Source organism: Larimichthys crocea, chromosome XVI, assembly GCF_000972845.2.
Source record: "Larimichthys crocea isolate SSNF chromosome XVI, L_crocea_2.0, whole genome shotgun sequence".
Lineage (NCBI taxonomy): Eukaryota > Metazoa > Chordata > Actinopteri > Sciaenidae > Larimichthys > Larimichthys crocea.
Genome location: NC_040026.1, coordinates 11,205,935 through 11,231,136, shown reverse-complemented (window position 1 = coordinate 11,231,136; position 25,202 = coordinate 11,205,935). Strand labels below are relative to the sequence as shown.

The window sequence follows — 25,202 nt, the reverse complement described above, 5'->3', positions numbered from 1 at the left end:
TTTGACTTTCAAGCATGATATTTTTATAGATCAAAAACATATCCTTCATTTGAAAGCATTGAACGAAAACATAAAGGTCAAACAATCACAAAACATGAGCAACTTCCCATGAAAACATATAAAACAGTTATAAAACCAATAAATAAACCTAACTAGACTAACAGGAACGTATTTATTTTAAACTTAACTATCCAGGGAGGGTAAATGCTACCAGCTGCACATCTTAATACATTAACTGCACCAACATGCAATTGATCTGGACAAGAAACACCGTTACTACACTAGTAGCAGCTAGGATTGCATTTTTACGAGATCACAGTCACCTCGTAAGCCTGACTAAAGCTGCGCATAAAGAATAAATAACATTTCCTGATGACACTCTTGAATAAGAAAATAAACTAAGACTTGGTGGAGACACAAGCATTACGATACAAAATGATGAGCAGTGCATAGCAAAAACAGTAGATTTACAATCTCAACAATAGTTCATCAACATAGATACAACACAGCTACAGGTACACTGTACTGTAGATGAGTCATGAGATCACCATGACGACCAGAAAAGCAGGAAATGACCATTTACAGTAGGATGTTATTTTTTCCACATGCATCTGACGTACATTCATTCAGCAGCGACCCACTTCTTTGTTCACACAGGGCTCTAGAAACACTCGACAAAGTGCAGAACTGTTCGCCGTCCTCTGTCGGCGCCTTTTCACATTAAATCTGCCTTTTGTCTTCCTGTGCTGACACAAAGAAAACACTAACTGTGGCGGTATTCCACACACGAGTTCGACTCTTTGAGCCAAACAGTGCCATGTGGCGTCTCTGTAACAGGTGCAACATTATTGATCTGAATGCTTTGCGAATAAACGTGTTCTTAAATTCATTTGGATTTGATGCATCCTGTTTAGGTTTTTTTCGGGTCATCTGCTGCAAGCTGGCCTGATTTCAGTGGATGTTTATGATCTGAGTTGAGTCCAGTTGGGATGCGATGACAGAAGTCAGAATAAAAATAAATAAAATTGGATGACCTCATGTCTTAGACACTCAGTTAAAAATCTAACACTCGTACAGGGAGCTGAAGCTAAAGTTAACCACAACTGCCCTCCGGTTCACCGGCAGTAAGGAGGCTAATTGTTTTCCAATGGACACGTCTTACTGTCATCAAAAGTAACCGATTATGCTGAAATTTATGGAAGCCAAATAAGGCCAAAATATTTTACATTTTCTAACCAACTTAATGTATAATCGTGAAATGTAATCAATACTGAATGCATGTTTATAATAAAATATCTAAATCAGTTTAGTTTGTCTGGTTTTGAAATTCAGATTTTTACTTACTATTTTTTAAGGATTGTCAAATTTTGGTTGTGTATGTTTCCAGTTTCTTACCTGATCTTTTATTTCTTGGATCATCTAACTAAACGAAAAATAGATTAAAAAAAAATACTAAATCCTTTAAGACTTGTTGCTTATGATCGTATTTGAATTTAGATTTTTTTTCTTTTTTTTCTCAATTTCACCAATATAATTTAATTATCCTGATTTTCTGACCTGACTTAGATTTTAGTTGAATATAACACAGCCCTAAAAAAGAAATACATTTTAAATTTAAATTCCAAAGAGAAGAATTCATTTATATAAATTCAGATGAACAGTCTTTCAATTTTAATTATTTCAATTTTAAAAATGTAATTAAATGAAATAATTCAGTCATGGTTAAAAGTCACTAGTATGTAGTTATTCTGTTGTTAAAAAATGTTAATCTTTATGACCTTGTTTTGCTTCCATTGAAATGATACTGATCTTTGTCTTGTGGAATTTAGAAATCCAATATACGGTGTACTGCAAAGGACAAAAGTGAACCAGAGCTGGGTGTGGATGACTTTGACTTTAGCTGTAGAGGCAAAGGAATATAATTATTTAAAATTTGTTTTATTATAATTCCCATAATAGATGTCCTATAAATTCACAGTAGGGTTAGATGAATAAACCACATTTGTAAGTCTAGATCAGCAATGTTTATGTTGGAAAAAAAAAACCTCTAGTATCTACCATTTTTAAATCAATTCCTGCTGTATGGGAGTCAGTGAATGCACCACTGTATGAACAGTCTCATCACTTCGAGCAGTCCAGCTGGGCTCTAAACTAAACTACGCTTGTGAATCACCAGATAACTGTCGTCAGCCTACATCTACGCTTAATCTTTACAATTTTCAAATGTGATCTGATAGAAAATATAAACTTTATATAGTCATATATATTAAACATAGCAAGGAATCTGTAAATATTCAGACCAGTTGTTTTCATTACTTACATCTGATTTCAACGCAGCATCGAGATGCACTGGAGCAATCCGATGTACATGGATGGTATCTTTTACTGCTGTGTGTCTTAAAAAGAGATGTAAATACTGCAATGACTGATCTGAGTCGTCAGTTTGCGGTGAGTTCCTGTTGACCTGTGGACACCTGAATGTTCCTGCTCTACCCAGCACCTGAAATAACAGCAACGCTGCAAACGGGCCACTCATTATTTAACTGATAATCTACACATAGATACAGTGTATTTTCCACTCTGTTTGCTATAGATGACGTGGTCTCTGTTCCCGTTGGTTTGAGTGTCTCTGTGTGTGATCTTGGCACTTTGGTTGTGGAGAGCAGAGTGAAAATGGAGCCGGTCGGCCTGACGGTTTGGCCCGACATCCGCCCGCATTTCTTGCTTCTACCAGGCCAGAGGGGAAGACAGTCTGGGGCTTCTGGGGTTTTCTGGAGTCTGGGTCTCGCTGAGAGCTCTCTGCAAGACAAAACCCATAATCTCATGTGATTTATGCTCATATTACCATATTATTTTGAGACTCAGGGAACATTTGGCTATTCCACAGACAGCAGCATTTTGCAGTTTAATCACTACATAGCTGCAGGCTGCTGTCAGACTGTGTGAGAACACTGGGTGAATATCTTTAATTGTTTGGGGGGTTTGAATGTGTCAAACACCTGCTGCATATATCTTCTTCAGGAACAAGTCAAACTTATCCGTGTCGGTATTATTCAGCTGATGGAGCTCACCTCAAACTTGGAGATGAAGCCTGCAAATATACCAAAGAAGGCCTCTGTTCTGGTGGTCTTGCTGTCCTCTCCGAAATAGGAGGCCACCTTGGAGAACTCCTCCATTGTTCGGGTTTGCAGAGACTCCAGAGACTGGATTGAAGGGTGGCTGTTCTCTAAAAAGCTCTGTGGGTGGATTTTTTACACATCAAAGTCAGCTTACTTGTGATGAGGAGTACTACTCAGCTTGTGAAAACAGCAGATTTTTATAGATGTAACGAACTGCATTATGGGAAAGTATCCAGAGTTTTTGGGAGTGTGACTTACACAAGAGACTAAAAGTTATCATATCTCAGTTTCAGTTTCTTTGATTCTTACCATTGTTTTAAAACCAGTCTTATCTTGTATGAGTAATTCAATTTAATGGAACTAAATTGCTGAAAAAACCCATTAAAGTGAAGCCAGGCACTGCCTCTTCCTCCAAGATAAAAATACAAATCAACCAGACTCAATGAAACCTCATCATGCGTTTAACTTCATCTCACTTACATGAGTCTGTAATCTCAGTCAAGATTGTTTCATTATGAGTCCTTTGATGTTGTTTCAGAGGTTTTTACAACCTCAATTTCTACATTTTTTTAAATTATTTGTCATGAAAATTTGTCAGAAGTTAAAAAAAATACTTCAACATTTTGGGAAATAAGCTTATTTGCCTTCTTCTGAGAGTTAAAGCAGATCTATACCCCACTCCAATGTGTCTGTTAAATAGGAATCTGAAGCCAGGAAACTTATCTTAGCTTAGCATTGACTGGAGACATTATAATGTTTTTCCATTTGCACTCCAGAAAGATGAAATGTTTTAATTTGTGATCTTTATGGATGTTTGAAGGCATAGCCAGGCTAATTGTTCATATTTACTATAGAGAGTGGTGTTGATCTTCTCATCTAACTCTCAGCAAAAAAGTGAATAAGGGTATTTCAAAAGTTGTCTAACTATTTCTTTAATAACACAAAAAGCCATCAGTAGCCATTTAAAAAAAAAAAAAAAAGTGTTAGCTGTTAGCGTACGCTCATGACGGAGGCAAAGTGGTCCTCAGAGGTGGGCGGGATCTTCAGACAGGCCGTCCTGATGTCCTGGATGGTGGAGTGAAGGTCACTCAGCTCTGCTGTGATGGCCTTCTGGTTCACTGGAATATTAGTCGACGAGTTACCAAAACAGTAGCAGTTAATAAACACCCTGTCATGGTCTAATGACTGTGAAACAGCCGCAAGGAAATGTGCAAATCAGGTTTTTAACAACGAGGAGTCTGGTTTCACAATATCCAATTAAAATATGCAAACCGTTATCTAGGGTTATTACAGAAACTGTAATTTAAACAAACATAGCATAAATCTACTTTAAATGAGGTGATTTTAGAAAAGTCGGCCAGCCCTGCCTGACTTTCAGCACACTGTGTAGTCTATAGACGTTAACATTGCACATGATGGAATGACTATATTCTGCTACTAAATGATTTCCAGGAAGGAAAGTAGACTGAAAGAGCTCTGCCTCTGAAACATCATCGTACCCTTGGCTGCCAGAGGCACTGTTGTAAGGTCTCTGGAAAAGTTGAGCAGCTCAGGGAAGTGTTGGCACAGAGACTTGGCCAGAATGTGGAGAAAGGTGTATTTCCCATCTACTGTTTTGGTCGTGCTTAGCTGCAAGACAGAAGGAAAGAACGAATGACTCAAAATCCAGAAAGTAAGATGAACCCAACATGTTTAAAGCACAGGTGTCAATGCGTACCTCAGTTAGGAAGTTGATCTTAAAACTGGTTGTCCTGTGGCTCTTGGGCTGACCATTGTTCAGGTAATTCCCCATTGCAAGTACAAACTATGGACAAAAAAAGCATTTAATAACCACTGCTTAGATTTAGCACATGCATGTTTCCATGCTCTAGATTTTTACCTCCAGGATTTTGGCCAATTTCTTGCTGCTCCTCAACTCCACTGAAGCCTTGTAGATGTAATCGTACGCAACCTTCATCTCCTCCGTCCTCTCCTGCAGGGTCGTCTTGAAGTGGAGGCTCCGCAGACGGGTCTTATACTCAGGCACCATCAGCATCTGAAAAAAAGAGACTTGTTTCCTTAAATGGTTCCATTAAACTTTGCCGTTCTCCTTGGAGTTTTTTTGAGGGCGTACCTGGAAAATGAACTGGTCGGGCTCGCTCAGTTTGACCGGGTCCTGGTCGAACTGCTCGTACTGTTTGACTTCCTCGTCGTCCGGAGCGTAGAGCAGCAGCTGCTTAATGTGAGCGGGCTCCAGCCGGTCGGTGGTCATATTCATCAAGACCTGACGCAGCTCGGTGGTGGAGAGCTTCAGATGGGCGATGAGGATGGCTGCGGGGAGCGGGAAGAAAAAAAAAACTTCTAATATGGGTGTCTGATCACCCTGAGGCTTGCTTCTCATACACACATAACTGAGTTATTCAGATTAGCATGTTAGAACGATTTGAGTCTGGATTTTATTGGCTCTTCAAAGCTGCTTATAATCCATCTGTAACTGTTGCCATAGCGACCTGCCCTTAAGCCCAAACCTGCCAAAGCGGAGGTTAGTTAGCTCCTAACCAATAAGACGTTTTGTGGTGAACTCCGTACACAAAGTCATTTTTTAAATACGAATGTCTCACTCACTCAGACTTCTAATGAAAGAGATGAGATGAGGACATGCGGGTTATTATAAAATCACTGATCTGTGGGTGTAATGATCACAATTAAACTTTCATAACGAACAGCTACTTATACTTAAAACATGTTGAAATATACAACCAAATAATAGCAGTACACTGAAAATAAACTGTGAACAAAAAGACAAACTCATTCAAAGACCAATGAAGTCAGAACATTTGACATTAAAATGACGTTCGACTAAAACGTCTTGAATGTTTTCCACTGTTCTCTTTTTTAACAGATCTGAGAGTCTCTTACACGACCTCCACCACTCATGCACCAACATCAGTCTAACGTCTAACAGCGATCAAAGAGTGGAAACATTGTGGAGCAAAATGTAGAACAAAATAAACCAATGCGGAAACACATAAAATGAGACATATGATCGTGAGTCTATAACCCCAGTGCATGCTGGGAGGGTTCCAAACACATCTATCTCCTGTAACTGCAAACCAGTAGTACTCAGCCAATCATTTAGCCTTAAATTTAAAATACCAGCGCACTGTTATTCAAGATAACTTCATCCAGGATCAACAAACGAATCCTCAGAAGTGTTTTTAAAGAACAGTATTATCTGGATGAGAATATACAGGATTATTTTAGACTGATAAGCCACGATTGAAGAACAGGGACCTGGTGCAATAAAGTCAAGACAGTAAAATGACAACACAGTTCATCAAATCTTAAATTCTGCAGAGATTTAGTTTACTTCTTGATAACTTCTCTATCTTACTTCTCTATTTACATGAGCTCAAAGATTTACATCCACATCACAGTGACTGTACAGATACTGAATAGAAAAGCTTGTCATAACTGCAGTGGTGACACCGCAGACAAGTGTCACCTCACCTAAAATGACATGTTTGTACATTTTCCAATGACAAACTGACAAAAGAAGTCTCACTTTTACCGAGTAAGAGACGCTTGTCATCGTTGGATTGTCTCTCCTGACGTGCCGCACTACATCTGAAGGAAGCTCGCATTATTCAGACTGACAAAGCTGAACAACTGCTGTCGTCTCATTGCGAGCAGATCTGACACTTCAGCGTCTGCACTCGTGTGAAATGTTTTGCAAACTGTGTTTTCGATGTGATAGCCGTGATGAAATGAGAGCCGCGCGCTAAGAGCTGAGTGAGTTCAACTGAGACTGCGGTCACTGCATTACTGCAGTCTCAGTCACTGCGTGATCATTTATTCTCTAAACTTCCCACAGCTCTCCTTCACTTGCAGAAAGTAACTGTCTGAAGGACAGATCCAGATGCAGTGACCTGACTACCTGCTGCCTTAGTAAATCAAGAGCTAAATACATTTTTTGCCCCATTTTCTGGGTCAGTTTGGCCCTTAGTGCTTTGAACTTTGTAAGAACAGCTTTTTTTTTGTTTGTTTTAGAGGAAGAATTTAGAGTCACTTTGGCTCTTTACCGGATTCAGACTACACAATATTTTTGTCTGTTACGATGGTCACTGTATCAGATTAAGCGATCACAGAGTGGAAAGTTCTTGACATGACTTCAGTCATAGCTTGGCATTTTTTCAGACCTGTGTGATGTCTTCCTGGGATAATAATTGTGTTCGGACAAGCCTAAAAAATAAATGTTTGCCATGTTTTAAGTTGGCCTAAGTCTGTCATTTTGAGCTACTATCACATTGTTGCTGTGCAGTCTGAGGTAGTTACTACTTTGCTGAATTAAACTATGTCGTCAAAATGAAGCCAAAGCAATCATAAAATACTGTGAGCTCACAGACTCGAGCCTCGGCCCGTCAGGTGTGTGTGCGTGCAAGCTGCAGCCATGTTGTCGTGGTACTCACAGGCGTTGTAGGCTTTCTTATGAGACAGAATCTCCACCACGTCTTTCTTTTTAAAGTTCTCTGGCAAGAAGGCCGGCTCTGGAGGAGAGACTGATAATTTCAACAAATAGTGTAAGGATGTGTTCTCCAGGCACCGGGGAGGAAGGAGGAGGAGGGGGAGGGGAGGGGGAGGTCAACGCACTGACACCAACAAACAAACAGAGTGGCTGGTTGATGGGTTAATAACACAGCTCAGCCATTTGAGTTGCAAAAGGCCAAATGTCTGTTATATCTACGATAAATGATAGAAAGATGTGTTTTTCCTCTGGCAGCGCTGTGTTATTACTGAGCGTGATAAGAGTGAGGGGGGAGTAATGGTGCCTTATGGAGAATGGATTTGATGAACAGGTGAATGGATCAGCTCCAAAACAGGTTATAACTGTGAAGGTACAAACAAAACAGGAGATGTAAACACATAAATTCACATTTAATGGATGAATCTGATGTAATCACAGTATGACATTAAGCGTGATGTAATGTGCAGCATGACGAAAGGGCGATCACAAGTACGCAGCTACTTACTGGATCTGCGTTGAGTCCCAAAGTGCAAATCAAGGTCCAAGTACTTCACCATGTCAGTGAGCTTGTCATAGTCTGAATCCTCTCCGAGCTAAACATAGACAAGGACACACTCTGTACTCTCCACAGACACAGTCAAGGGTTTGTAACCTAGAAGTAGCTGCCTAACTTCTTTTTATATACACAGATATGTGACTTTATCCACATCTGATGGGGCTGCAAAGTGGGACACAAAAGTCCGACATTTTTAGTATGTATGAGCAAACGAGAGCTGCCATGTTTTGTGTTTACAAAAAAAAAATAAAAAATAGCCTCATGACTCATCAGAAACACAGCAGAGTTTATGAGTGGGTCTTTCCAGAAATGTAGGAGGAGTGAGAAAATTCACAGCCAAGGTGAGAAGATTCACAAGTGGAGTTATTATTTACTGTATTTACTGTATGTAAGATGTACAAACAGAGCCATCTAAACTTATCTAATGTGAGTGCACCGCTCACCTGACCCCATATGGTTCCCTCAGAGTTCTCCACCTGCTCCCAGCGCAGCCTCTTCACGCTCATGTGGTTGGTGTCCGATGCGTGGTGGCCTTGCTTGGGCAGTGGGGGCGGTTCGCAGGGTGGGGGCAGGGGTGGAGGTGGTGGCGGCTGTGCCTTGAAGATCATTTTTAATCGGTAAGTTCTTGCATTGTACACGCACAACACCTCACCAAGACAGCCTTTTTTTAAAAAATTCAGATTCTCTTTGAATCATCTCTCCACTATGTGCCAAAACCTCAGGGGATGCAGGGCACTTGTGAGTTGTTTATATTCTCTCCATCAGTTGCAGCAAACAAAATGAATGTCCAATTAAGCTTGGCCTAAAGACAACCAACCTCGGGGGTGATCACACTCAGTATGACAACACTGATGTTGAAGCAGACGCTGTTGTTTGATTCGGATTTTTATCTTGAGACGTGACAGAAGCAAAGGGTGGGTGAGCTGCCAGAAGATGCAGCATGTTTTGTTTTTGCTCTGTCAGTCTCATGGTCTTCCATTTGTGTTCACATATTTTGTGTGATGCCAAATATAGCAGCAAAGCTTAAAAGTGTTAGCTCGTGTGATGCCAGTTCTTGATTTTTTTATGACACGTCTGTTGCTAGGCGCTCTTTTCTGTGGCGTGTGTTTTAACTTTACATGGTGTTTCTGTTCTGGCTGACATCTCATTCCTGTCACGTATTCCAGTTAGAAATAAAGCCGAGATACAAAAACATGCTATATTTTACATCACTCGTCATGTTAAACTACCGTGTGTGCGTATGTTACCTGTTGTGTCTGGTGTTCCTGTCGGGGGCTTTCGTAGGTTTTAGTGTGACTGGGGAGGGTGGAGTGTGATGCCGGAGGCTGGGAGAGCAGTGAGGAGCCTTGGCTCTGACACTGTGACGGGCTGTGATCCTGCAGGGACGGCGGCAGAGGGCCCTGGTAACTGTGTTGGTGATGGAGCTGGTGGTGCCTCTGGAGGACGATCTGGCTCGGTCTCAGCAGCTGAGGGGAGGGCTGCTGCGGGGGCGGCTGGTGGATAGGTTGGGGCTGGCTGAGCTGCCGGGGGAGGTAGCTGGGGCGGGACGGCTGGGAAGACCGCAGGGTGGTGGAGACTAGGGTGGTGTGGACGTGCGAGAGGCGGGTGGAGGTGGCCTGGAAGCGCTGGTGAGTTTTCTCGAGTTCTTCCCTGGTGGGGAGCACTTTGTGTAGAGGAGAGCGGCTGGACAGGAGGGTCCTCGGAGGGGGTGGCGGAGGAGGGATGATGGGGTGGTGGGGCTGGAAGGGCATCCGGCTTCGGGGGACATGCTCAGGGGAGAAGCGGACCGGCGGCAGGGGGTCGGTGAATTGAACAGGAGGGGGTATGAGAGACTGGAAAGGTGGAGGAGGTGGGGGACTCTGGGTGGGAGGTGGTGGGATGGGTTCGGATCCTGAGGAGTAGGAGGGAGAAGAGGCCTCGTCGCTGCTACTGTGATCCTCGCTGCTGCCGCTGCTGAGCTGCCGGGGCATGAAGCCCATGTCCTGGTCCTCCTGGAAACTCATCTGCAGGGAGGAGACGTGCACCATCAGACCTAATAATCACAACTGTCACCTCTACACACTGTACATACAAATATAGATTTCAAATATATAAAAGTATATGCATCTGCAAGCACTCTTTTTTTTACCCATTTATGGAATATAAAAGCAACAAAAACAACAAAATAAAATAACCGATGCTGATCTGCACCATTTTAAAACACATGCACTTAAATTTGATCAATATTTCAACTTCTAATTATGGAAAACAAGAAATTGAATGCAATAATACTAAAAAAAGTTGAGTTTTAACGTGCAACCCACTGAATTATGTACAATATGCTGCTCTTGTTTCCCTGACAAAGATTTAACACTATGTTTGTCTCGTGATTTAACGTCAGTCAGCACCTCATTCTAAACTCTGTACTCAGAAATAGGCAGATAAAATTAGACTCTACTGTATAACCGAGTATCATGTTTTACTTACAGGCACCACTCTTCTTCTGAAACCATGACAACCACCTTGATATATCTGTTCATGTGACACAAGTGTTCATTGTAGCGTACATTAGAGCTGCTCTAATGTAAACATGCAACACTACAACGTCATTCCTTAAGTCAAATGTGAATTTGCTTATTATTTGATAATAAGCAAATGCACGACAGGAAAGTAGACTCTAAATTATGCTACATGTAAAATAGTAACTATGACACAATACTATAATTGCTGTAAACAAACATCGTACAGTTAAGTAAGGACAAAGTTCCTTGGCCCAAACAGTATGCAGAACTTCATAAGTAGTACCTGGGACAGGCTCAAATTTGTTTACAGCAATTATACCAGTGTCAAAATGTATTAACATTTTCAGTTTAATTTGGAATAATAATAATAAGTATCCACATTATGTCTAGCCTCCTGATACCTTGAATGACTCATGGGTGAAACTTTCGATTATTCCTTTCACTGAATCTGCGACAGGTACCTCTCCTTTTGACTACAGAGGGATGGGATGTCAACATGAGGATGTGACCTTAGGGAACATCCAGTAACATAATGCAGTGGTAAAAAATAAAAAGCTAAAAAGTTAAAAGGACTTTAACACAGTCTGTCGAAAAAGGAGACACACCAGTTCTTTTGGTTTTGTCCAAAGATAGTTTGATAGTTCAAACCACACTCACATTTAGTCTGATCACATTATTCTGTGTAAAGTTTGACAGTTTGTGTTCACAAATGATTCATTTTCCAAACAAAAGTTCAAAGACACCCGAAGCCTACCGCTTACTTTCACGGTCACCAACTCAGTGAAAGAATAACCAAAGTTGCACCCATAATTCATTTAGTATCATGGAGCGAGGAATAACTATATATAATAATGACATGCTAAAATGTGTATATATACTAACATTGTAAACTGAAAAGGTGAATATATCTGATGATGCAGTAGTTTGGAGGTGGGTCTTCCTCACCTCCTCATAGTCATTCTCCCCGGGTACGAAGTCATCCACTAGAGTGACCCGGTGGCCGAGCTGCTCGCTCAGAGCATCCAGGAACTTGTCTGTGTCCCGGCTGCGAGGCGGGCGAGAAAAGGTGAACAGCTTCTTGCGGCGGGTCAACGTGTTTGGGCCATCCGAGTGCTGAGGGGAGGCGGGTGGACTTTCCAGGCTGACGTAAGGGTTGGAGTCCACGCTGCTCTGGTGGTGGATCTCATACACAGGAGTTGGGAGAGGCTCCTTCCAGGAGAGGGACAGGCCGGATTTACGGCTACCTGTGAGGAAGAAAATCAAAGATGACTGCTGTCAGCGTGGTGCGTGTAGGTGTTTGACGTCACGCAGATGTTTACACCTAGAATTTCCAACTATATGACTTGGCTCGTATGTTACTCCTATACATTACATTCTTGGTCAGGTTGTCGCCTTGACGATGCTTTCTTCTGAGAGGTTACTATGGCAACACATGGATAAATTGAAGGCTTATATGCACATATAGAGTAGGATTTGAATGGGTTCTAAACACATTCAAAAATCAGTGTTTCTTGCGTCATGTTCACATCAGACTGATCAAGACAACTGGTTTATAAATATTAAATCAAGCATTAACACAAGGCTGCAGATGGGAAGATCATGTGAACTGTGAAATTACTAATACATGTGACGTGCAGTCACATGTTTGTCACGTGTAAAGACAAATGTCAACCATTACCATTGTGTAATTACCAATCACATCAACACTGTTCCCATTCAACAGCTTGTATTGACAGCAAGTCTAACGTGACATGAACATGGCATCAGTCATGTGCCATCGAAGCCCAACTAACTGATTTCACTCTGCAAATGTATCTAAAGGCTAAATGGCACATGCTTGTGAACCACTGGTGAAAGCATGGTGTGTGTATAATTGAGTGTTTGGTTGTGTGTGTCAGGCCCAGAGTACCTGTGAGAGGGGGGAGTGTGAGAGGGGAAAGAGGGCGCCCGTAGGCCTCAGTCTGTGCCGGGCCCTCGGGCTCTGCCGAGGAGCCACCCTGCGGTGGCGTCACACTCTTCCCTGCGTACACGTTCTCCAGCTCCGTGTACACACCTGTCATCTATGGGTGGAGGGCATGATCAGCTGATTAGCACACAATCGCTGCGAGACGTTCGCATTGAAGGTCTGCCGCTGCTTTTAAGCATTTTTTTGTGAGAATTTGCAGGTTAACTGCAGACACAAATCAAATTTAATAAAGTTACGAGCAGACCTTCAAAAGACGTAAGACCAGAGAGCACACATAACATAACCAGCATTTGTTATGCCAGTTGTGAGTAGCTAGGCGCTGAAAAGCTGCAGTTATACCTACATGACTGAGGTCAGGGGACTCGGGGAAGGAGGTTCCATCTCCTGACTGCCTCTCCTCCGGACTCCCAGATTCATCCACATGAATTCCTAAAGCACAATAAGGCATGAACAGTGACACACGGACGAAAGCCTCCTCCTTCCATCCACCCTCGGTTTTAACGAGGGGAGAAAGGATGGAGCAGAGCAGAACAGCATGAAGGAGCAGACAGGCAAAAGCTTGTCTCCTGGAGCAGGAGTTAGCAATGGCAATGAAAAACAGGGGGAACTATGAATGAAATACCTGACGCCTCAAACGGCTGGAAATAAATATGTGCTTCGTAAACTGATAGCTGTGTGACATTATCAAACGTAAAGACAGCTGAGACATGCAGTTAATGTATGCAATGTAGGCATTTTTTGTCCTATGTAACCTTTACGTATCCACGGAGGATTTGCTGAGCACACTACTGCATGATCTAACAATTACACACATTCCCACCTGGGAGCTGACCTGGCAAACACAGCCTTATTACTGAGCTCTGAGCGGTACAAACTGGAGTGACTGGGGGGTTAGATGCCTTGCTCAAGGGAACTATAATAGTACAGTAACTGCTGGTAGAAGTTCATTTAGTTTTCCCTCGTAGGTCCACTGAATTCAACCTAAAAAAGATGTAATAATACTAACTACTGAATTAATAATGAGTAGAAGTGAATTAGATTTAAAATAAAAATATAAAATAACATCACTGATATATCATCAACTTTTAAGATGATATGTAAGAATTGCTGCCTCATTACACATCCAGCAGTTATGGAGCAACATGGTCATTAATTTGGAGTTTTGTTTCTGTCCTAATTATTAATGTAAGTCAAACATTCACTCTGTTTTTGGTTTCTACCAACTCCTGACGGAAATATCTGGCTCTTTAGCTGCTAAATGAGCCGGTAATGTACAGTGGGGTGTAATAGAGCTTTTGCAGCCGTCAGCAGCTGCCTGCTGCAGTCCAAAACGACTAAAACAAGGCTGAAAAGCAAAAACACTGAACTGAAAGTCTCGTCATTATGTGTAACTGCTTTCAAATTGTCATTTGATGCCTCAGTGTTATAAAAACATAGAGCCACTGAGGTTCAGCTGCACATCTGTGACTGGTTGAAGACTGGAATCACAGTTTTAGAGCAATAGTCAACGATGTTTGGAGCTCAGCAGTGCTAGTCAGTGAGGTTTTAAGACAAAAAGGTAATAACGCCTGTGAAATAATAAAATTTTGATGTCCAAGAACCTTTAATTCTCATTGGAGTGAGAAGTTTTTGATCTGGCTCCATGACGATTATAGTGATTTTGTGCTAAATCCTTGATTTTGTTCTGGTTGTTGTGCAGCGTACCCATTCCCAGGTGAGTCCCGATGATGCAGTCGTCAGAGCTCCTCTCTCGGACGCAGCCACGGTACGACGTTCCCGTCACGCGCATGGAGCTGCTTCGCCGGTGGTGCTCTGTACCTACGTCAGGCTCCAACACCGCTGCAAGACACACACATACACATATTCAGCAGTGAATTTCTTGTTTGATAGAAAGTTTGATTGCATTTATTCAACCATTTAACATATATTTTTCCTTATTTTTAATGATGAGGATCACATAGAAATCTAACCTGCCAATGAGTAAATAAACCAAAACTGTTCTTTTTCAAATACAAGCTATTGACTATTTGCTGATTCTGTATGTGCATTCTCCCGGATGTAGATCCTTTTCCAGGTTGTGTTTTTGGCTCACCACTGCTCTTGAAACCCAGGAAGCGTGACAGCTTGCTCTGGCAGCGCTCCTGTTCATCGTAGGTCAGTAGCTGGTGGATGAACTGCCAGATAAGCTGTTTGGCCGGAGTGTCCAACACCGGAAACACGTCCACTATCAGAGTGTCCACATTCCTGCAAACATACAGGTTCATGCACGTACACATCATCTTTATGTAACCAACCTCTGTTTTACTGCTGGGTAATTGATTTTGCTTTGATTTATATTCTTTACTGGGAATGAGATACAGGATGAAAAAAAGATTATGTAAAGGCGAGAGGATAACGGTTGTGAGGGATGTCGGTTCTGGTAGGATTTATGCCTCTGGGTGTTCATACTATGTGCACATGCTGCACAATTCACTTGGAATTTTGCTTATAATCCTGCAGAATCACATGTTTGCATCATCTGCAGAGCTAATGCTCTATCCATCTCATTCAAGCCTTCATCCTTGAGGAAATGTTATCAGTGCCATTTGGGAGGAATAACCTTCCTGCTTAGCTATGTGCATTTGTTTCTTCACTGCTTTCTCTCTCGCCGTCCATTAATCATTTTCTCCATCTCTTCATTTCACCTGCATTAAGAAGCAACCTGATATACTGAGTATGGTAAAAACACAGTTTCCCAGGTGACAACTAATTTTCAGTACAGCTTGCTAGCTAACTGAACTTTAAGCAAAATTATTCCTCCTCATGCATCGCCTTGGTCTACTTCCATTTACAGACCCCTCTCAATCACTCCTTTCCACTGACCTGTGCTGGAAGAAGGTCTCCAGAGCCTTGCAGACTGTGTACCTCTCCTGGATGGTCAGCAGATGCTCCAGCTGCTGGCTGAAGGTCCGCCCGTGGACTTTAATGCTCGGCGGAAGAATCTCTGCCACCCACTGCAGAGAACTAAGAGCTGGAGATCTGGACAGTGGAAGATTAGCATCATTTTAACACACATTAAACAAAAGTACTCTTTCTACTTTGTTCTGCTTTTTTGTTCAAAACGCAGAGACAGTTGACAGAGGGGTCTGATGTTACTTTGTTTGTCCATGCAGACCATGAGCTGTTAGAAATGCCGAAACAAAATGTCAGGTTTGTTGGTGTGTATTGACCTGGAGCGTGGTAACGTGGTGGGGGCCAGGCCTGGAGATTCCTCTGGGTCGGTTTGGTCTGGGGAGTAGTCAGACGGACCCTCCTCCACAACCAGAGTGGGCATCGCCCCGCTGCCCTGCAGCATGGACACCACCTTCTCATGGGAACAGTTCCTGCAAAGAGAGACAGAACTTGAGAAGGACAGAAATAAATGACGGACAGTTGATGGATGGACATTTCCGAGAAAAACATTGAGACCTCAGTTAAACCTAGTAAGAGGATCTTTAAGTTGGGCTCATTTGTGCTGTAATTATAAATAGCTTTGTGCATATTAGATAGAAGTACATATTTATCCACCTCTGAACCTAAATTTGTGAGAGAAATGTATAAAACATTCTTGGCACTGACTGTACCCAGCAGAGTCGTGACTCCTCTACAAGACCTTGCAAAACTCATTTCACACTTATATTAAAAGTGAGAACATCGTATTTTTTAATGAGATACATGATATATATTGACGAAGTTAGTCCAAACGGTGCTGCTGGACTGCTGAACTAAGTCACCTCAGTTTTAACTGAAAAATGAAGACGATAACGGAGGTGAAATAAAGGGTTCATGCAAGTTTAATGAACCAGAATAATATTACAAATATTACTTTTCCCACATTTTTATAGATACCTTACACCCTGGGTATTCAACAGGGAGGTAAGTAATTATTTTTTCATTATGTTTTGATCATGAAAATCTCCAGATCAATCCAACATATTACATAAATCAGACATAACATAATATAGATTGCCCTACCTACGTAAGCAGACTTATTTTAATAGGCAACACAATTTTCTACAGCCTATGTAAGGGGTCTCATATCAGCTGTGAAACGCTGAAGACCCCTGCTATATGCTCACTTTGTATACACTGAATGCTCCCACATATCTTGTATTCTATTTTCTTTCTCCTTTTCTCTGGTGTTTTGCTGATCACCTCCTACTGCAGCAGCACCGTGTTATCAGGAAGAGCAGCGAAATTATACAGCGCCAATCAAATCAGCACATCAGGCAGCCATGGGAACTAGCTCAGTGATTCTTCTCTCACATGGCTATCAGAGTAGCGGAATGAGTAATACTGTTTCTTCACACGGCACTCGATATATTGGCTGATATACTTCATTTGAGTTCATATAGGTACGATTCAATTTCATCCACGCTGAATTTCTTATCTGCACTCCCACACTCCCTCTCTGAAAAATCCAGAGGCAGAAGGTCAAGAAGTTAAGAAGAAGAAGTTCACAAAATAACTCCCACGTGTTCTCTTTACATAAACGCTGCATTCACGTGCCTCGCCCCAAACATAAGAGGGTGTCGTATGCTGTAAAGCCTCTTTAAACGGCCTCAGATTTGTGATATAGGGCTATGTAAACAGACAGACACATGTGACAGTGTTAAAGGAGAACTGAATGACTTCAAAGAATAGTTCTGCTAAGTTGAGCTAACCAGCAGCTGCATGTAGCTTCAAATTTAGTCTATATGCATAAGTGCTATTGATCTTCTCCTCTAAGTCTTGTCAAGAAACCAAATGAGCATATTTCCCAAAATGTCTGTTCATTTGGATGCTTTTCCACCAATTAATTCCCATTGTTTATGTATTTAAATCACTTTCTGGCTCTTTCTTCTGGATCACAAATACTTCCATATTCAAATGTGATGATACATTTTGTAAAGCTACATATGAGAGGCTTTTAAGTGGAAAAACTGAGCCCAGAAATGGTGAAATAATGATTATTCATGCTGAAGAGATGCTGTAACAAAACCAAATAAAAGCTTCATCTGTTCTGTGATGGATTATCTAACACTGTGAAGGATGTTTTTTTAAGGGCAGCAGATGGTTTCTGATATATCAAAATATAGTGCCTAAGTTCAAGAACTTGGACCACAGGCAAAGACGAAATACTACTACAACTGCTGTTGCTAATAATAATGTTACCCATAAAATACAAACCTCATGTCCAGTCCATTGAGGAAGAGGATGCGGTCGCCTGGTTTCAGTCCACATTCCTCAGCAGGACTATCTGCGAGGGAGACAATGAAGGCAGAAAATCAGAAAATGGAAAACAGATCCTGGCACAACTTCACCAGCTAACAAGGTGCACTGAACAGACGGGCACAACAGGGAAAGATGGTGACTAATGTGACGCTGTCAATCTGTGTATAGCACCCAACAAAGCCCATCAACAAACTAGACGATCTCCGTGCTAAATCTTATTACGTAACTCCTGTCAAAACAATCCTCGGTGGAATCGGTTCTGACTGCACTGTACCCGTCCACCATCGCCTCCTCATCTGTCAACTCACAGCTGAATCCTCCTCACATTGAATGTCATGTCATCTTTTCTTTTTTTTTTTCAACCAAAGTTTGGATGTAACAAACTCTTTATGTATGGTGTGTGTGCATGTTTGAGCACATTTACGGGCCACAAAACAGACTGTAAATGACGGCTTGTGTGGTTTCCTGGTTATCAGTACAGGATCTGTGTACAGATCACGATGAGAGACATGCTATCCACCCCCACGATCTCCATATCAACCTCCATAAGGCCCACTGAGTCAGTCCACCCTGGCTGCTTCAGCACATTATGGTGGGAGATGGTGGTGGGCGGGAAAAGTGCCGTCATCACCAAATACACACACATAACATACACCTCCTCCCTCCTCACAGAGGAACCTGGCAAATTCCCTCAACAGTGACTTTGGAGCCTCTCTTGTTGGCTGCTTTTATTTGGGAAACCAGTAACAGTTAATTCAATCATATTTTACTCCTGGAAATACAAAGAAATAAAAGTAATTAACTTTAACGGTCCAGTGTGTAACATTTTGGAGGATCTATTGGCAGAAATGGAATAAAATATTCATGAGTATGCTTTGATTAAAGTAGAATCACCCAAAAATAAGAATATTGTTTTTGTTACCTTAGAATGAGCCTTTTATATCTACAGAAGGAGCAAGTCCAAAATGGACTAACACTGCCTCTAGATGATGTCTTACGTGAGTTTCGCAGCCATCATAGTTTCTCCTACACGCTTGGAAGAGGAGGGTGAGGCGAGCGGTTTTCAGTGGGTTGCAACCTGTGATCAGCTAGATGCCACTGAATCCTACACACTGGACCTTTAAGTTTTATTAAGTAAATATTAAGAATGTAGGTAATGCTGGTAAAAAATATCACCTGTTCGTATTTTATGCGCTAATTCATTCAGCTGCAGAAATAACTGCGGGAGCATACTGATTCAAATAATTTTAAAAAACTAAAAAATGCTGACCTGAGGGAACCAATTAACCTTCCATGTTTTGATGTAAATCCAGAAAACTGTTCTGAATTGATAGAAATGATCTATCTATGACCTTAAGAGAATAGGCTGACATTTTGGGAAATATGCATATTCATTTTCTTGACTACAGTTAAATAAGAAGACTGATAACACACACTTTCAATATGAATCTATAGAAAGCATTATTAAATATGCTCAAGAAATAAAAGTTAATTAGTCAGAAAACAAAAACGCTTTTGTTAGATTCTGTGAAGGAAATCAGAGATTATATTACAGAGGTTCAGGACTTTTACCTGGCATGCAAAATCATAAGTGAAGTTATCAAATTATAGTTGGTAACATAATGATGAAAGACTATGCTAATGCATGATAACAAGAGGTATAAAGCACAAAGGTATGAGAAAACTGTGTGATGCTTTTATAACATCTCCTTATTTGTTTTATATCTTGAATTTCCTACAAAACAATAATGCATCATGACAGTTGGATCATTATCTGAGCTGATTTGATTGCACTGAATATAAAATACACATGAATCAAACACATAATACCCACTCAGCCTGTGGGACACAGTCATTACAATATCGATGGACTTATTTGAGAGAAAAAAACACTAAAACAGAACATCAAACAGAATATTAAGATAAATAACAGATTGAATGTAACTGCGTAGTACCGACTGACTGTGACGAGTGTCTGTTATTGTACAGTACAGCCTGTTCTGAGTGCTCTCCTCTTAACATTTCATTGGTGAGTCAGACAAATGCACTTCCTGGTACACTCATAGTCACACACACAAACACCTCCTGATCACCTTCAACCCCCAGCGGCTGGCACCACAACAGACTCGCCCACACATATTACACATCCGCCCCCCTCCCTCGCCAGCCAACACAGAACAAAGTTTGGGTCAAACCACCACACATAAAGAGGAGGCACCTATTAGGATTATTATTATTATGTACCACGCTTGGTTTTTCTAATATAGAAAATGGTACCTGGGATAACGGAGTCGATGCAGACGGGAGCGTGACCTCGCAGCGTGAAGCCGAAGTTCTTCTTCCCCCTGTAGACGCGAACGATCCTGGCAAAGGAAAAAAAAAACAAGAGTCATTACAATTATTCTTGACTTACATGAATGAAACATCTGAGAGCAGAAATTCTTTGGCGTAACTTAAAGTAATTTCAATTTATTTCTTCATCCTCAGATAGTCGAGCACAGGTTAGAAATTAAATTTAAACCAGCTTATTTCCACTCAGTTACATTTTTTTATTGATCCACCAAATGGTATCATGTGACTAGTGCAATTAATTATTATTTTCATTAATTAAATTTAATAGATCATTTGTCTTTTTGCTCCATTGATTAATCACAAAAGAGTGAAACATTTCCTAGAGCTCAAAGATTTGTCCAAACAACAGTCGGACAACAAAGAAAGGGGGCAAAGTTTTATAAATTTGATTGATTAAACCTTTAATCAGCTATTAGAACTGTTGTCAATTCATTAATCAGTGAGTCATTTCAGCGTTAATCGTGACACCAGTGAAGTACGCTGTTGTATAACAACCTTTCTGTGAATGGCCGGGGAGCCCAGCTGTCTCTGGATGAAGTGCTCACTCACTGCTGTTTACAAGTCTGTTGTTGTGCTTCACTTTTGTTTTCATTTGTCACTTCCTGTAAGTGGGAGTTTGAACAAGTGGAGACATGACGCTCATCTTTACAGCCATCCAGCTTTGTGATTTAGGCTGATGAACGTGGCTTTTTTGGAAAACATAACTATTCAAACTCCATAGTACTCCACGCGTCTTTCTCTGAGTTTTATCGTCCAGCTTCCGGCCTGAATAAACATATATTTAGGACAGACTCAACATTCTCAAAAGAAAAAGCTTTGACATTTTGCTGATGGTGGTGCTTTGCTCCCGTTCACCCCAGTACGCTGTGGAACCTCCCGTTACATCAAAAACGAGACACTTGTGCTTGTCGATCCACAGTGCGTTGCCATGGAAACCAGCCAAGGCAACACTGCCTCCATATGTAAACAGGGGGAGGGGGCAAGAAAGAACTAAGATGGTATGGAGAACAGACAGATCTATTCTTTGCCAGTCGTGGTTACTGGCTGTTATATAAGACAAGCTAAATGCAGATGGGAGCACTGGCACTGGGTGCTGCTGCTGGTGCTGCCTATGTGTGTGTGTGTGTGTGTGTGTGTGTGTGAGGAGTGTGTTGGGTTGTACGTCCACAAAAAGAGGTGCATCATCAGCCTAGAGCACACTTGACAAACTAAGTGTCCCTGACTATCAGGCTGCTCAAGGCCTCTCCTCTTTCACGCCAGTCTACACTGGGTGTGCAATTTATACTTTTGTATGATTTCACATGAAGTCATCAAGCTAAAACCAAATAAATCAATCTGACACTACTTTATGAATACACTAAGACAGCAAATATTGGCTCGTTGCGCAGTAATATTAGCATGAAAAGACAATTTCAAGACAATAGTGATTGATTTTGTGTATCTATTATCAATAGACCATTTTGTGAACAGACCAGAGTAAAGACCATTCACTAAGAGCAAACATCTTTAAACATCTGTGGGTGGATTCATTCATTCAAAACAATTTATATCTCTATTATTTGTACATATCCCTCCATCTCTATCTCTCTTTATCAATCTATACCTTTCCCTCTCTCTCTTAGCAAATTTCCAAGCTGTAGGAGCAATAGTTTATCGCATCGTATCATATCGTATCATATCGTATTATATCGTATTATATCGTATTATATCGTATATCGTTTTTTTTCTGTCCCTATCTGATATTCTCTTGCTTTCTCTCGCTTTCTCAATCTGTATCTGTCTCTTTCTCTTTCTATCATAGCAAATATTATATATATATTGTATCTCCTTGTATCGTATCGTATATATTTTTCTATCCTTATCTATATGTCAATATCCACCACCTGTTTTCTCTATTTCTTCTATTTCCTCTAGTTACAGCAGATACACAACAGTGTTACACAACACACTTGAGGAGGTCTATTCAGGGAAGATGCATGCAGCACAAACTTCTTATTCAAACTATGCCACCTCTTCCATTTAACACAATCAGCTCTTACTATTGCGCAACAATATGATTACACTTTCTAAACATTCGGCTGTACATTTTCATTTCCATGTGGAGGAAGACAGATCTTGGGGATTACTTTAGTGTGGAAGTGTGGGAGTGCACTGCCACCCCTGTAATCCTGCACCGCTCTGTGGTGTTATTAATTGGACAGTCGTATAATCAGTGTGTTAGTGGGTGGAGGGTGAGCGGGAGAGGATGAATGGTCAGGAGAGCTACAACAGCGCAGGATTAACATGTTAAATAGGTGAGGAGAAACACACACGCAGGATGGCAGTTTCAGTTTTGACAAGCTAAAGACATGGTTATTTGGCTAAATGAGCACTTTCTAACTTCTATTGTAGGGAGCTTTAGGATGGAAGAGTCTGAAGATGACAGGAAAATAGCAAGGATGGAAAAAGAGACACAGTGTCCTCTGTGTCACACACATTTCACAACATTCTGCTGCTGCGTTATGTGTGGAGATTAACCTGTTGGTAGCCTGTTTTCCAACAGTAAACACTTAAAACTGTGCCAAAGAGACTAATTAACATCATATTCCAAAAAACAACAAATCCCTATCATGTGTGCTCACCTCTGATTGGGTCCGATGGGGGGATGCGCAGGCATCCCAGAGACGGACTTCCTCATGGCTCTGTCTCTCTCTGCCTCACCTCTTCCTCCGGGTTCTCCATCTCTGGGCACAGAGCTGGCTCGTTTGGACCCGTGATGGCGCTCGGAGTGATCCTCGCTCCGACTGCGCCGGATCCTGCCATGCGGTTCACTGATGCTCTTGCTGCGACAGAGCCGGTTTATCACGTTCTGGGACACGGCCTCATCGAAACGTTGCCGGTGCTTCTTGGGAATGAAGATTCTGGCGAACATGATGGCATGTGAGGAAAATAGAGGGAGCGTTGTTAGTTTTTGTCTGAAAGAGTTGCCTCGGAAAAAAAAGAAAAGAGTAGGAAAGAGGATGGATCTACATCACAGATCCACCTCAATCCATTTTGAAAGTGAGTCCACAACCAAAAAAACTTGTATTTCCTGTGAAACAGCAGCAGAAAGTCAGAGATTAAAAAGTGATGCTCAACTCGATCGCTGCTGAAATAATCTTCTAGTTCAAATCAACAGGCTTCCTCCTTCACGACTCAGACTCGGAGAAAAGAAAAAGGCTTTTGATGGACAGATGAGGTCTCTCTGCTGTCACCCAGAGAGAAGAAAGAAAGAGAAGTTGAATAGGAAGCCAGAGAGAAAAGATATTTCTCTGAGGAGAGAGACAGTGAGAAAATCTTGGCGTCACTCGCTGCTTGCTGGAGTCTCACTGCTGCAGCGTGAGGTACCAGTCAGAGCCAGAATACAGCAAGAGAAAAAGGTGTGGGAGTGAGCGAGCATGGGGTTTCTCCTCTGCTCTCTCTCTTTCTCTCTCTCTCTCTCTTTTTCTATCTACAGCATCTCATTCTCACTCTGTTGCTCTCCCACATTTCCGTCCATGCCTCACCTCTGTGTCACTCTGTCAGTGTGAGCCATGTTTTTTTTTGTAGCTTTATGAGGTAAAAGTCTGGCATAATTAACCTTTTCAAAAGCAGCACCCAGTGGGTGGATACATTTTAATTAAATTAATTACTATCTTCTGAATTAGAATTAGAATTTGTCCAGTATTTTTTTTTGAATAGCTTCATCTCATGATTAAAAGCCCAGTTGATAACATTTTCACTACAAACAAACAAGGGAATAAAACATTGCACTAGTAGCTCAGTCAGCTTATATTTTCTTAAAGGACAAGTTAGGAGATTTAGTATTGCGCTTCCATGACATAAAGTTGTGAGACTCGTGAGAAAAAGAAAATTAACAAATTGTCCAAATTGGTACAGCAAACGCCAAGACGCACAAACTTTCAGTCCATGGCATGGGTCAGCATGCGTGGCTCCAAAATGCTGAATCCAACAATTCCCATAACACAACCTAATTAAAATCTTTCATTAGACTCTGCTTGTCTTTCTTGCCAAGATTAGTAAGATTAGAAGATTGATACCACTCTCATGTTTGTACAGTAAATACGAAGCTTAAGGAAGCAAACTTCAAGATTTAAAACACAGGTTTTAGATTTGACAGTAAACATAAAAGCTGCGTATTGTTTGAAATCTTCTACATGAGTGCAAATATGATACCTGAGTTTAATTAGCAATTCCAGGACAATAATTTCATAGTATCTGATTAAATATTATGTAAGAAGTGGTTGATACTCAGTACCAAAGAAATCATTGAGGTTCAATGCCAAGCTCTATTAAACAGATTAAAACATATTTTGTAGCACAATAAACCAGCAAAACGTCAGAGGGGAATAAGTGTGGACTGTCTGTTCACCAAACCACAGCTCAGCCTAAGAACAAAACAAAATGACTCAGCTGACAGCACACACTTTCTATATCCAATTAACAGTTGATGAGTGACAGTGTATGAGCAGGCGAGTTGCTATTTTCCTTTAACCTGATGTAATAGACAGTTTGGGAAATTTGTTTCACTCTCTTACCCAAAGTTAAATGGGAGCTAGTTTTGCACTGTCCAAAGAGTTCTTGAGAGCTGCTGGTAGCCAACATTTGACTGTAGCTTCATTTTCACAGTATAAATAATGACACCAGTATCAATATTCTCATCAAACTCTTTGAAAATATAATAGTATTTCCCAAAATACCAAACTATTGCTTCATACACACTACATTAGCCCCTTAAAGGACCAGTGTGTAGGATTTAGTAGCATCTGTGTAAATGCTAATTGCAACCTCTGCTTTCTAGCATAAAGGAGAAACTATTATTATCTATCTACCTATCCAGAGCTGCTGTTTAGTTTGTCTGTTTTGGGCTACTGTAGAAACATGGCAGACACAGGGGAAAAGGGCTAGTAGCGTCTGTAGATAAAAGTCTCATTCTAAGGTAATAAAAACATAT

General features: G+C 41.2%; 1 protein-coding gene across 6 annotated transcripts in view; it reads right to left on the bottom strand.

The window, feature by feature from the left end:
• The window catches only part of grid2ipb (glutamate receptor, ionotropic, delta 2 (Grid2) interacting protein, b), a 39,474-nt gene continuing 14,272 nt past the window's right edge, over positions 1–25,202 (bottom strand). For 2 of the 6 annotated variants that reach the window (XM_019272052.2, XM_019272053.2), the window contains 22 exons: positions 22,852–23,130; positions 20,156–20,241; positions 17,834–17,903; positions 15,856–16,008; positions 15,509–15,664; positions 14,739–14,890; positions 14,351–14,485; positions 12,990–13,075; positions 12,590–12,740; positions 11,626–11,924; positions 10,646–10,690; positions 9,427–10,182; positions 8,623–8,775; positions 8,129–8,216; positions 7,568–7,657; positions 5,233–5,429; positions 4,999–5,154; positions 4,837–4,923; positions 4,619–4,748; positions 4,119–4,237; positions 3,072–3,236; positions 1–2,799 (listed from right to left, as the gene is read on the bottom strand). In XM_019272052.2, coding sequence (XP_019127597.1) covers positions 2,728–2,799; positions 3,072–3,236; positions 4,119–4,237; positions 4,619–4,748; positions 4,837–4,923; positions 4,999–5,154; positions 5,233–5,429; positions 7,568–7,657; positions 8,129–8,216; positions 8,623–8,775; positions 9,427–10,182; positions 10,646–10,690; positions 11,626–11,924; positions 12,590–12,740; positions 12,990–13,075; positions 14,351–14,485; positions 14,739–14,890; positions 15,509–15,664; positions 15,856–16,008; positions 17,834–17,903; positions 20,156–20,241; positions 22,852–23,130 — 3,625 coding nt within the window. In that variant the 3' untranslated portion in view covers positions 1–2,727. Of the gene's footprint in view, positions 2,800–3,071; positions 3,237–4,118; positions 4,238–4,618; positions 4,749–4,836; positions 4,924–4,998; positions 5,155–5,232; positions 5,430–7,567; positions 7,658–7,689; positions 7,986–8,128; positions 8,217–8,622; positions 8,776–9,426; positions 10,183–10,645; positions 10,691–11,625; positions 11,925–12,589; positions 12,741–12,989; positions 13,076–14,350; positions 14,486–14,738; positions 14,891–15,508; positions 15,665–15,855; positions 16,009–17,833; positions 17,904–20,155; positions 20,242–22,851; positions 23,452–25,202 lie in introns of those variants that run through there. The other 4 variants (XM_027289153.1, XM_027289155.1, XM_019272054.2 and 1 more) reach the window with 4 other exon arrangements.